The 13,974-nt window shown below is 41.1% G+C and overlaps 1 protein-coding gene across 1 annotated transcript in view; it reads right to left on the bottom strand.

Annotated features, from left to right (window-relative positions):
- Positions 1-73: 73 nt before the first annotated feature.
- The window catches only part of ahnak (AHNAK nucleoprotein), a 31,636-nt gene continuing 17,735 nt past the window's right edge, over positions 74-13,974 (bottom strand). Inside the window, 1 exon segment of the mRNA XM_022760134.1 lies at positions 74-13,974. Coding sequence (XP_022615855.1) covers positions 1,095-13,974 — 12,880 coding nt within the window. The 3' untranslated portion in view covers positions 74-1,094.

Raw genomic sequence — 13,974 nt, 5'->3', positions numbered from 1 at the left:
CATGTCATGTCATGTCATATCATATCATATCATGTAATTAAGGAACTGGCAAATACTGATTTAAGAAACATTATAAATTCTATAAATCTTTTTATTTATTTTATTCGGCAGAATGCACACAAAAGAATAGACCCAAAGAATCATGTTCTATTTCCATCATATCTGATCAAAACTATGCAACTCTCTATCAACGCAGGTTTTGTTTGCAAACAAAATAACATGAAAAAGTGACTGTTTATTTGTGACATTGTTTACATATTCATAAGGAGTGTGTACAAAGACAGAGTGACAAAGGAAATAAAATACAGAGGATCATAAAACAGGTAAGAATGAAAATGACAGGATTAGGAAGCAAAATATGTTTAAAACAAATGAAGCAAATGCTTATTTTTGGTAAATGGCATAGATTTTAAGGGTGAATACATTTTCTTAAAATAAACAGGAAGTACTGACAGCATTTTAGAGAGTTGATAATTTCCAAACAGTGATTGTCTTTGCAATTTTGGTATCTACAACACCATCACTCTTTAGAATGTGTTAGACAGGGTCAGCTCTATGTTGCATATATATGCTCCTGCACTGATTACATAATATTAAAGCTTGAAAATAAAATAATTTCATACATAAAAAAGTGGTGACTGTCTATATTTGTGTCTGGTGTATAAACAACATTTTCCTTCAAAATAACTATTGTAACTATCTTTTCTGTGCAATAGACCCTTGGATAAAAATATACCACACCTGTTCATTAACAACATTCATTTAAAAGAATGAAATAGGACAAAATGGCAAACCCTGTAATAAACTATTGGTGAATATTTGGTAAGATGGCATATTTTCAATAAATCTGGACTATGTACAAAAAAACAATATTTATTATTACAATACAAATTAATCTTATTTACAGTTTTAAGGGATTTTAAACAATCTCATGCCCTCCTGTCTAATTACTGAAAAAATGAATTACTCGTGGTTAACGACATTGAGATGACTGTGTATGTCCCCTCAGGTTTGAAAGAGACAAGTTTTAAGATTTTTTATTAGGAGGACACATTTGAGTGTACATGAGAGAGTTTAATTTGCCTTATAGTTAATCATTTTTTTGGTGAAACAGATAGTTCAACTCTTGGGAACCTAAAACCACCTCTTGAACCACTGTCACTGCTGGAAGATGAAGACAATCTCGACTTTTTAGAGGGTAGAGAAACACTTGCACTTCCCTCCGCTCCTGCTTCTCTGTCCTCACCAAGTGTCACTTCATATGAGCCCTTTGACTTTGAACCAAAACCTCCAAAAGTGCCAAACTTCAGCTTGCCTTTCTTTCCTTTGCTTGCTCCTAGATCTAATGAAATGTCACCACCCTCAGCTTCTAAGTGAGTTGAAGGAGAACTGACTGCAAGCCCACCTTCATCACTCAGAGAAGAAGACCGATGCCTTGATTTCTTGAATAGATCCAGTGAGGCTGACTTGCCTTTAGTTGACACACTGAGTCCAGGATCACCCTCTAATTCCAATTTCCCAACTTTCAGTTCCCCTGTGTGTACACTTAGGTCTTTGGAGACCTTACTGCCTTTTCCACTAGTACTCAATTCTAACTCTGGTCCCCGAAGGTCACCTGAACTACTGCCCTTTGCTTTTGATTTGCCAAACAATTTTGGCATCTTTACCTTTACTTTTCCTTCACTGTGCCTCAGCTCTGGACTGGGAACCTCAATATTTTGTGAACTGGCTTGACAGCTAATAGATGGAGACTGTATGTTTATTCCCCCACTGGCTGAAAGTTCTGATTCAACATTTCCTCTACCTTCTTGGCCTTCAAGCTGAGGCAGAGCAATACCGAATTTTGGTACCTTCATTTTTGGAAATGTTACTGTACCCTCTGGGTATTGAAGGCCACCAATGACACTGCCCCCTGAAACACTTGCATCAATCTCTGCACCACCTTTCACATTTGGCATTTTAATATGAGGAGTCTTTAATTTTACATCTGACCCTTTCAAACTAACATCTGGACTGTCAATACTAGCATTCAGACTAGCAGATGACAAATCTATGTCAGGTGATTTCAGTCCCTCTGAGAAAGACCCCTCGCCTTTCACTTTTGGTGATTTGATATCTAATTCCACATCAGGAAAATGAAGCTTGCCAAAAAGAGGCTTCTTTACCTTTGTTCTTTTAACATGAATATTGGGTGTGTCTACATCCAGGTCAGCTGCTGGCATGTCTATGTCAAGATCAGGTTTCTTTGCCTTTCCTTTCACTTTAAGAAGTTTAAATTTCCCCTTTTTCCCCTTTACATTGATGTCAACATCAGGGGCATCCAGACTTGCTTCAGTATCTGGGATATGTACTTGTGTTTTAGGACCTTTTGCTCCCACACTGAACATGGGTGCCGTTCCCTCCACTTCTGGGTATTTCATTCCAAACTTAGGACCTTTGAATTTAGGAAATGTAACACCTGTCTTTCCACCTTCCATGGAGATGGATGGTACTTTAATGTTAGCATTTGGACCTTTCATATCACCTTCCATTTTGGGAAAAGAAGCATCAATCTCCCCTTTAATTTTAGGCCCTTTGAGGTTTACATCAAGATCAGGAGCTTCAGTGTTGATGTTAGATTTGGGAAGGTTGATGTCAAAGCCTGGACCCTGCACATTTGGACCTTTGATGTTAAGTGATGGCATTTTGATTTTAGGCATTTCAATTCCACCCTTAGGTCCTTCCACATCAACCTCTGGACCTTTGATGTTAATGGTAGGTGTTTTTATGTCTCCTTCAATCTTTGGAACTGACACATCAACATCACCTTTGAGTTTCGGGCCTTTTAGATTGATATCGAAATCAGGCATCTTTGGTCCTTTTATGGTTGGCATCTTCATTTTGGGTCCTTTGATTTTTGCCCCAGGGCCTTCAATGTCAATTTCTGGAGCTTTCATGTCAATCTCAGGTGCTTTCACATCGATGTTAGTTTTTGGAAGGTTTATGTCAATATCTGGACGCTCGACCTTTGGACCTTTAATGTTCAGTGATGGCATTTTGATTTTAGGCATTTCAAATCCACCCTTTGGTCCTTCAATATCAACTGCCGGACCTTTGATGTCAACATCAGGTACTTTTATGTCTCCTTCAATCTTTGGAACTGACACATCAACATCACCTTTGAGTTTTGGACCTTTCAGATTGAAATCCACATCTGGCATTGACATTTTTGGTCCGGAAATGGTTGGCATATTAAATTTGGGTCCTTTGATCTTGCCACTAGGACTTTCAAATTCAACTTCTGGTCCTTTGATATCAAATTCAGGGGCTTTAACATCAATATCACCTTTCGGGAGGCTGACATCAATTTCTGGCCCCTCAACATTTGGACCTTTCACCCCAAAAGATGGCATTTTAAATTTAGGCATTTTAAATCCTCCTTTGGGACCCTCAATATCAACATCTGGTCCTTCAAAGTCAAGCTTGGGAGCCTTTATGTCACCCTCGATTTTTGGAGCTGACATATCAACATCTCCCTTGATTTTTGGCCCTTTCAGATTGATATCCCAATCTGGCAGCTTTGGTCCGGATATTGATGGCAATTTGATTTTGGGTCCTTTGATTTTGGCATCAGGTCCTTCAACATCAACCTCTGGCCCCTTAATGTCAACATCTGGTCCCTTAACATCAATGTTTCCTTTAGGGAGGTTTATGTCAACATCTGGACCCTCAAATTTGGGACCTTTGATCCCAAATGATGGCATTTTGATTTTAGGCATCTCAAATCCACCTTTTGGACCTTCAATATCAACCTGGGGTCCTTTAATGTCAATCTCAGGTGCTTTCATTTCTCCCTCTATCTTTGGCACTGAAACATCGTAATCACCTTTGAGTTTGGGACCTTTAAGGTTAAAATCCACATCTGGCATTGAGATTTTTGGTCCAGAAATGGATGGCATGTTAAATTTGGGTCCTTTGATTTTGCCACTGGGACTGTCAAACTCAACTTCTGGTCCTTTGATATCCAATTCAGGGGCTTTCATATCAATTTCAGCTTTTGGGAGGCTGACATCAACTTCTGGCCCTTCAAGATTTGGGCCTTTAACTCCAAAGGATGGCATTTTGAATTTAGGCATTTTAAATCCTCCTTTGTTACCATCTAGGTCAACATCTGGTCCTTCAATGTCAACTTTAGGAGCTTTTATGTCACCTTCGATCTTTGGAACTGACACATCCACATCTCCCTTTATTTTAGGCCCTTTCAGATTAATATCCCAATCTGGCATGGTGGGTCCAGATATGGATGGAAGCTTGAATTTAGGACCCTTGACTTTTGCATCAGGGCATTCAACATCAATCTCTGGCCCTTTCATGTCAATCTCAGGTGCCTTAACATCAATATTTGCTCTGGGGAGATTGATGTCAACATCTGGACCCTCCACTTTTGGACCTTTGAATCCAAATGATGGCATTTTGATTTTTGGCATCTCAAATCCCCCTTTTGGACCTTCAATATCAACCTGTGGACCTTTAATGTCAATCTCAGGTGTTTTTATGTCTCCCTCCATCTTTGGAATTGACACATCCACATCACCTTTGAGTTTGGGACCTTTGAGATTGAAATCTACATCTGGCATTGAGATTTTCGGTCCTGAAATGGTTGGCATGTTGAATTTGGGTCCTTTGATCTTGCCACTAGGACTCTCAATGTCAATTTCTGGTCCCCTGATATCCAATTCAGGGGCTTTGAGGTCAATATCACCTTTGGGGAGGCTGACATCAATTTCTGGCCCTTCAAGTTTTGGACCTTTACCCCCAAAGGATGGCATTTTGAACTTAGGCATTTTAAATCCTCCTTTGTGGCCCTCAATGTCAAAATCTGGTCCTTCAATGTCGACTTTGGGAGCCTTTATGTCACCCTCGATCTTTGGAAGTGACATATCAACATCTCCTTTCATTTTGGGCCCTTTCAGATTGATATCCCAATCTGGCATCGTGGGTCCTGATATGGATGGAAGCTTGAATTTGGGTCCTTTGAGTTTAGCGTCAGGGCATTCAATTTCAACATTTGGCCCTTTCATGTCAATTTCAGGTGCCTTAACATCAATATTTGCTTTTGGAAGATTAATATCAACGTCTGGACCCTCCACTTTTGGTCCTCTGAATCCGAATGACGGCATTTTGATTTTTGGCATCTCAAATCCACCTTTTGGACCTTCAATATCAAGCTCTGGGCTTTTAATGTCAATCTCAGGTGTTTTTATGTCTCCTTCTATCTTTGGAACAGACACATCCACATCACCTTTCAGTTTGGGACCTTTCAGATTGAAATCCACATCTGGCATTGAGATTTTCGGTCCAGAAATGGTTGGCATGTTGAATTTGGGTCCTTTGATTTTACCACTAGGACTGTCAAACTCAACCTCTGGTCCTTTGATATCCAATTCAGGGGCTTTGAGGTCGCTATCAGCTTTTGGGAGGCTGACATCAATTTCTGGCCCTTCAAGTTTTGGACCTTTTCCCCCAAAGGATGGCATTTTGAACTTAGGCATTTTAAAGCCTCCTTTGTGGCCTTCAATCTCAAAATCTGGTCCTTCAATGTCCACCTTGGGAGCTTTGATGTCACCCTCGATCTTTGGAACTGACACATCCACATCTCCCTTTATTTTGGGCCCTTTCAGATTAATATCCCAATCTGGCATTGTTGGTCCAGATATGGAGGGAAGCTTGAATTTGGGTCCTTTCAGTTTTGCATCAGGACATTCAACTTCAACTTCAGGTCCCTTAATGTCAACTTCAGGTGCTTTGATATCAATATTTGCTTTGGGGAGATTAACATCAAAATCTGGACCCTCCACTTTAGGACCTTTGAATCCAAATGACGGCATCTTGATTTTAGGCATCTCAAATCCACCTTTCGGACTTTCGATATCAACTTGTGGACCTTTGATGTCGATTTCAGGTGTTTTTATATCTCCCTCTATCTTTGGAACTGACACATCCACATCACCTTTGAACTTGGGGCCTTTCAGATTGAAATCTACATCTGGCATTGAGATTTTCGGCCCTGAAATGCTTGGCATGTTGAATTTGGGTCCTTTGATCTTGCCACTAGGACTCTCAAACTCAACTTCTGGTCCTTTAATATCCAATTCAGGGGCTTTGAGGTCAATATCAGCTTTTGGGAGGCTAACATCAACTTCTGGCCCTTCAAGTTTTGGACCTTTTCCCCCAAAGGATGGCATTTTGAACTTAGGCATTTTAAATCCTCCTTTGGGTCCCTCAATGTCAAAATCTGGTCCTTCAATATCGACTTTGGGAGCCTTTATGTCACCCTCGATCTTTGGAAGTGACATATCAACATCACCCTTCATTTTGGGACCTTTCAGACTAATATCCCAATCTGGCATTGTGGGTCCAGATATGGATGGAAGCTTGAATTTGGGTCCTTTGAGTTTGGCGTCAGGGCATTCAACTTCAACATCTGGCCCTTTCATGTCAATCTCAGGTGCTTTGACATCAATATTTGCTTTGGGGAGATTGATATCAATGTCTGGACCCTCCACTTTTGGTCCTTTGAATCCAAATGACGGCATTTTGATTTTAGGCATCTCAAATCCACCTTTTGGACCTTCAATATCAACCTCTGGACCTTTAATGTCAATCTCAGGTGTTTTTATATCTCCCTCTATCTTTGGAACTGACACATCCACATCACCTTTGAGTTTGGGACCTTTCAGATTGAAATCCACGTCTGGCATTGAGATTTTCGGTCCGGAAAGGGTTGGCATGTTGAATTTGGGTCCTTTGATTTTACCACTAGGACTGTCAAACTCAACCTCTGGTCCTTTGATATCCATTTCAGGGGCTTTCAGGTCGATATCAGCTTTTGGGAGGCTGACATCAATTTCTGGCCCTTCAAGTTTTGGACCTTTTCCCCCAAAGGATGGCATTTTGAACTTAGGCATTTTAAAGCCTCCTTTGTGGCCTTCAATGTCAAAATCTGGTCCTTCAATGTCAACTTTGGGAGCCTTTATGTCACCCTCGATCTTTGGAAGTGACATATCAACATCACCCTTCATTTTGGGACCTTTCAGATTGATATCCCAATCTGGCATTGTGGGTCCTGATATGGATGGAAGCTTGAATTTGGGTCCTTTGAGTTTGGCATCAGGGCATTCAATTTCAACATTTGGCCCTTTCATGTCAATCTCAGGTGCCTTAACATCAATGTTTGCTTTGGGGAGATTAATATCAATGTCTGGACCCTCCACTTTTGGACCTTTGAATCCAAATGACGGCATCTTGATTTTTGGCATCTCAAATCCACCCTTTGGACCTTCAATATCAACCTCTGGACCTTTAATATCAATCTTAGGTGTTTTGATGTCTCCCTCTATCTTTGGAACTGGCACATCCACATCACCTTTGAGTTTGGGACCTTTCAGATTAAAATCAACATCTGGCATTGAGAGTTTTGGTCCAGAAATGGTTGGCATGTTGAATTTGGGTCCTTTGAATCTACCACTTGGGCTGTCAATGTCTACATCAGGTCCTTTGATATCCAATTCCGGGGCTTTAATATCAACATCAGCTTTTGGAAGGTTAACATCAATTTCTGGCCCTTCAACATTCGGACCTTTACCTCCAAAGGATGGCATTTTGAATTTAGGCATTTTAAATCCTCCTTTGGGTCCCTCAATGTCAAAATCTGGTCCTTCAATGTCAACTTTGGGAGCCTTTATGTCACCCTCGATCTTTGGAAGTGACATATCAACATCTCCTTTCATTTTGGGCCCTTTCAGATTGATATCCCAATCTGGCAACTTTGGTCCTGATATTGATGGCAGTTTGATTTTGGGTCCTTTCAATTTTGAATCAGGACCTTCAACATTGAATTCTGGTCCTTTGATATCAACTTCAGGTCCCTTCAGGTCAATGTCTGCTTTTGGGAGGTTAATGTCAATGTCTGGACCCTCCACTTTTGGTCCTCTGAATCCAAATGAGGGCATTTTGATTTTAGGCATCTCAAATCCACCTTTTGGACCTTCAATATCAACCTGTGGACCTTTAATGTCGATTTCAGGTGTTTTTATATCTCCCTCTATCTTTGGAATTGAAATGTCCATGTCACCTTTGAGTTTGGGACCTTTCAGATTGAAATCCACATCTGGCATTGAGATTTTCGGTCCTGATATGGTTGGCATGTTGAATTTGGGTCCTTTTATCTTGCCACTAGGACTCTCAATGTCAATTTCTGGTCCTTTGATATCCAATTCAGGGGCTTTAACATCAATATCAGCTCTTGGGAGGCTGACATCAATGTCTGGCCCTTCAACATTTGGGCCTTTAACTCCAAAGGATGGCATCTTAAATTTAGGCATTTTGAATCCTCCTTTGTGCCCCTCGAGGTCAATATCTGGTCCTTCAATGTCGACTTTGGGTGCTTTGATGTCACCCTCGATCTTTGGAACTGACACATCCACATCCCCCTTTATCTTTGGCCCTTTCAGGCTTATATCCCAATCTGGCATTGATGGTCCGGAAATGGAGGGAAGCTTAAATTTGGGTCCTTTGATTTTTGCATCAGGACCTTCAATGTCAACTTCAGGTGCTTTCACATCAATGTTGGCTTTGGGAAGGTTTATATCTACATCTGGACCTTCCACTTTGGGTCCTTTGAATCCAAATGATGGCATTTTGATTTTAGGCATCTCAAATCCACCTTTTGGACCTTCAATATCAACCTGTGGACCCTTAAGGTCTATTTCAGGTGTTTTTATGTCTCCCTCTATCTTTGGAATTGACACATCCATGTCACCTTTGAGTTTTGGACCTTTCAGATTGAAATCCACATCTGGCATTGAGATTTTCGGTCCGGAAATGGATGGCATGTTGAATTTGGCTCCTTTGATCTTGCCACTAGGCCTCTCAAACTCAACTTCTGGTCCTTTGATATCCAATTCAGGGGCTTCAATATCAATATCAGCTTTTGGGAGGCTGACATCAACTTCTGGCCCTTCAACATTTGGACCCTTAACTCCAAAGGATGGCATTTTGAACTTAGGCATTTTAAATCCTCCTTTGTGGCCCTCAATATCAAAATCTGGTCCTTCAATGTCCACCTTGGGAGCTTTGATGTCACCCTCGATCTTTGGAACTGATACGTCAGCATCTCCTTTTATCTTGGGCCCTTTCAGACTAATATCCCAATCTGGCATCGTGGGTCCGGAAATGGAGGGGAGCTTAAATTTGGGTCCTTTGAGTTTTGCGTCAGGGCATTCAACATCAAATTCTGGCCCTGTCATGTCAATTTCAGGTGCCTTGACATCAATATTTGCTTTGGGGAGATTCATATCAATGTCTGGACCCTCGACTTTAGGACCTTTGAATCCAAATGACGGCATTTTGATTTTAGGCATCTCAAATCCACCTTTTGGACCTTCAATGTCAAACTCTGGACCTTTGATGTCAATCTCAGGTCCTTTCATGTCTCCTTCTATCTTTGGAACTGACACATCCACATCACCTTTGAGTTTGGGACCTTTTAGATTGAAATCCACATCTGGCATAGAGATCTTAGGTCCTGAGATAGTTGGCATTTTGAATTTTGGTCCCTTGATTTTACCACTAGGACCCTCCAAGTCAACCTCTGGAATTTCAATGTCTGCTTTAGGAGCTTCTATGTCTCCCTCAATCTTGGGACCCTTCACATTCACATCTCCCTTCAGTTTTGGTCCTTTCAGATTGATTTCCCAGTCTGGCATCTTGGGAGCCGATAAGGATGGCAACTTTAATTTGGGTCCTTTCAATTTTGCATCAGGGCCTTCAACGTCAATACTCTGTCCTTTAATGTCAATCTCAGGTGACTCCACCTTAACATCAGCTTTTGGAAGATCAATATCAACTTCAGGACTCTCCATTTTGGGACCCTTAATGCCAAAGGATGGCATTTTTATTTTTGGTATTTCAAATCCCCCTTGTAGTCCTTCAATTTCAGCCTCTGGAACTTTGATGTCAACTTCAGGTGCTTTTATGTCCCCTTTAATCTTTGGAACTGTCACATCCACATCACCTTTAATTTTGGGACCTTTCAAATTGAAATCCACATCTGGCATGGAAATCTTTGGTCCAGAAATACTTGGCATTTTGAGTTTTGCTCCTTTGACTTTGCCATCAGGACTCTCAATTTTAACATCTGGTCCCTCAATGTCAACATCGGGTGTTTTTATGTTAATGCCAGCTTTGGGAAGATTGAGATCAACTTCTTGCATTTCAGCCTTTGGTCCTTTGAATCCAAACTTTGGCATCTTGAATTTGGATCCTTTGGTTTTGGGACCAGTCAGTCCTAGGTCAACATCAAGACCTTCAGAGCTACCAGTTTTTCCCTTGATGTTCATATCCCCTTGTACCAATTTCACATCAGTTTCTGGGGCCTTTACTTTGGGACCCTTAAATCCAAACTTTGGCATTTTAAATTTAGTTTTCTTTGTCCCAATTTCAGGAACATCAACTGTAACATCTGGGCCCTCAAGTTCAGCTTTTGGCAGTTGAACATCCCCTTTCAAATCACCTTTCAATTTTGGCCCCTTCAGGTTGATATCAACATTTGGCAATGACATTTTCGGTCCAGATGTTGTTGGTAACTTGATCCTGGGCCCAGAAAATTCCCCTTGTGATTCCAAGTCAACGTTGGGACCTTTGAGCTTAACCTCAGGTGTTTTTATGTCTCCCTCAATTTTTGGAACTGTCACATCCACATCTCCTTTAAGTTTAGGACCTTTCAAATTGAAATCCACATCTGGCATGGATATTTTTGGTCCCGAAATTGTAGGCATGTTGAATTTGGGTCCTTTGAGTTTTAAATTTGACCCTTCAATGTCAACCTCTGGTGCACTGATGTCAACGTCAGGTGCTTTCATGTCAATGTTGCCTTTGGGAAGATTTATATCAACATCTGGGCCTTCTACCTTTGGACCTTTCATGCCAAATGATGGCATTTTGATTTTTGGCATCTCAAATCCACCTTTAGGACCCTCAATATCGACCTCTGGACCTTTGATGTCAATCTTGGGTGTTTTAATATCTCCCTCTATCTTTGGAACTGACACATCAACATCACCTTTGAGTTTGGGGCCTTTCAGATTGAAATCCACATCTGGCATTGAGAGTTTCGGTCCGGAAAGGGTTGGCATGTTGAATTTGGGTCCTTTGATTTTACCACTAGGACTCTCAAAGTCAACTTCTGGTCCTTTGATGTCCAACTCAGGCGCTTTAACATCAATTTCAGCTTTTGGAAGGCTTACATCAATGTCTGGCCCTTCAACATTTGGACCTTTAACTCCAAAGGATGGCATTTTAAATTTTGGCATCTTGAATCCTCCTTTTGGACCTTCAATGTCAACATCTGGTCCTTCAATGTCCACCTTGGGAGCCTTTATGTCTCCTTCAATCTTTGGAAGTGAAACATCCACATCTCCCTCAACTTTGGGACCTTTTAGTTTGATGTCAAAATCTGGCATCTTTGGTCCTTTGATGGTTGGCATCTTCATTTTGGGTCCTTTAATTTTAGCATCAGGGCCTTCAATGTCAATCTCTGGAGCTTTAATGTCAACATCAGGTGCTTTCACATCAATGTTTGCTTTAGGGAGGTTTATATCAACATCTGGACCTTCCACTTTTGGTCCTTTGAATCCAAATGATGGCATTTTAATTTTAGGCATTTCAAATCCACCTTTTGTCCCTTCAATATCAACCTCTGGACCTTTGATGTCAATTTCAGGTGTTTTTATGTCTCCTTCTAGCTTAGGAGCTGACACATTCATGTCACCTTTGAGTTTTGGACCCTTGAGATTGAAATCCACATCTGGCATTGAGAGTTTCGGCCCTGAAATTGTTGGCATGTTGAATTTCGGTCCCTTGAGCTTTGCATTCGGCCCTTCAATATCAATGTCTGGTGCTGAGATGTCAACGTCAGGTGCTTTCATGTCAATGTTGGCTTTGGGAAGGCTTATGTCAACATCTGGGCCTTCTACTTTTGGACCTTTCATGCCAAATGATGGAATTTTAAATTTAGGCATTTTGAATCCACCTTTGTGCCCATCAATGTCAACATCTGGTCCTTCAATGTCCACCTCAGGAGCTTTTATGTCTCCTTCAATCTTTGGAAGTGAAACATCCATATCTCCCTCGACTTTAGGACCTTTTAGTTTGATGTCAAAATCTGGCAACTTTGGTCCTTTTATGGTCGGCATCTTCATTTTGGGCCCTTTGATTTTTGCATCAGGTCCTTCAATGTCAATCTCTGGAGCTTTAATGTCAACTTTGGGTGCTTTCACATCAATGTTTGCTTTCGGGAGGTTTATATCAACATCTGGACCTTCTACCTTTGGACCTTTTATGTTAAATGATGGCATTTTGATCTTAGGCATTTCAAATCCACCCTTTGTTCCTTCAATATCAACCTCTGGACCTTTGATGTCAATTTCAGGTGTTTTTATGTCTCCTTCTAGCTTAGGAGCTGACACATTCACGTCACCTTTGAGTTTTGGACCTTTGAGATTGAAATCCACATCTGGCATTGAGAGTTTCGGTCCTGAAATTGTCGGCATGTTGAATTTGGGTCCCTTGAGTTTTGCATTCGGTCCTTCAATGTCAACCTCCGGTGCACTGATGTCAACGTCAGGTGCTTTCATGTCAATGTTGGCTTTGGGAAGGCTTACGTCAACATCTGGGCCTTCTACTTTTGGACCCTTCATGCCAAATGATGGAATTTTAAATTTAGGCATTTTGAATCCACCTTTGTGCCCGTCAATGTCAACATCTGGTCCTTCAATGTCCACCTCAGGAGCTTTTATGTCTCCTTCAATCTTTGGAAGTGAAACATCCACATCTCCCTCGACTTTAGGGCCTTTTAGTTTGATGTCAAAATCTGGCATCTTTGGTCCTTTGATGGTTGGCATCTTCATTTTGGGTCCTTTGATTTTTGCATCAGGGCCTTCAATGTCAACATCAGGTGCTTTCACATCAATGTTGGCTTTGGGGAGGTTTATATCAACATCTGGACCCTCCACTTTTGGACCTTTGATGTTAAATGATGGCATTTTGATCTTGGGCATTTCAAATCCACCCTTTGTCCCTTCAATATCAACCTCTGGACCTTTGATGTCAATTTCAGGTGTTTTTATGTCTCCTTCTAGCTTAGGAGCTGACACATCCATGTCACCTTTGAGTTTTGGACCTTTGAGATTGAAATCCACATCTGGCATTGAGAGTTTCGGTCCTGAAATTGTCGGCATGTTGAATTTGGGTCCCTTGAGTTTTGCATTCGGCCCTTCAATATCAATGTCTGGTGCTGAGATGTCAACATCAGGTGCTTTCATGTCAATGTTGGCTTTGGGAAGGCTTACATCAACATCTGGGCCTTCTACTTTTGGACCCTTAATGCCAAATGATGGAATTTTAAATTTAGGCATTTTGAATCCACCTTTGTGCCCGTCAAGGTCAACATCTGGTCCTTCAATGTCCACCTCAGGAGCCTTTATGTCTCCTTCAATCTTTGGAAGTGAAACATCCACATCTCCCTCAACTTTAGGGCCTTTTAGTTTAATGTCAAAATCTGGCATCTTTGGTCCTTTGATGGTTGGCATCTTCATTTTGGGTCCTTTGATTTTTGCATCAGGGCCTTCAATGTCAACATCAGGTGCTTTCACATCAATGTTTGCTTTGGGGAGGTTTATATCAACATCTGGACCCTCCACTTTTGGACCTTTGATGTTAAATGATGGCATTTTGAGCTTAGGCATTTCAAATCCACCCTTTGTCCCCTCAATATCAACCTCTGGACCTTTGATGTCAAGTTCAGGTGTTTTTATGTCTCCTTCTAGCTTAGGAGCTGACAAATCCATGTCACCTTTGAGTTTTGGACCCTTGAGATTGAAATCCACATCTGGCATTGAAAGTTTCGGTCCTGAAATTGTTGGCATGTTGAATTTC

This window comes from Seriola dumerili, unplaced genomic scaffold, assembly GCF_002260705.1.
Source record: "Seriola dumerili isolate Sdu_G_001 unplaced genomic scaffold, Sdu_1.0 BDQW01000331.1, whole genome shotgun sequence".
NCBI classification, from domain to species: Eukaryota; Metazoa; Chordata; class Actinopteri; order Carangiformes; family Carangidae; genus Seriola; species Seriola dumerili.
The sequence above is the reverse complement of the archived record's forward strand: the minus strand, read 5'-3'. Positions and strand labels throughout refer to the sequence as shown.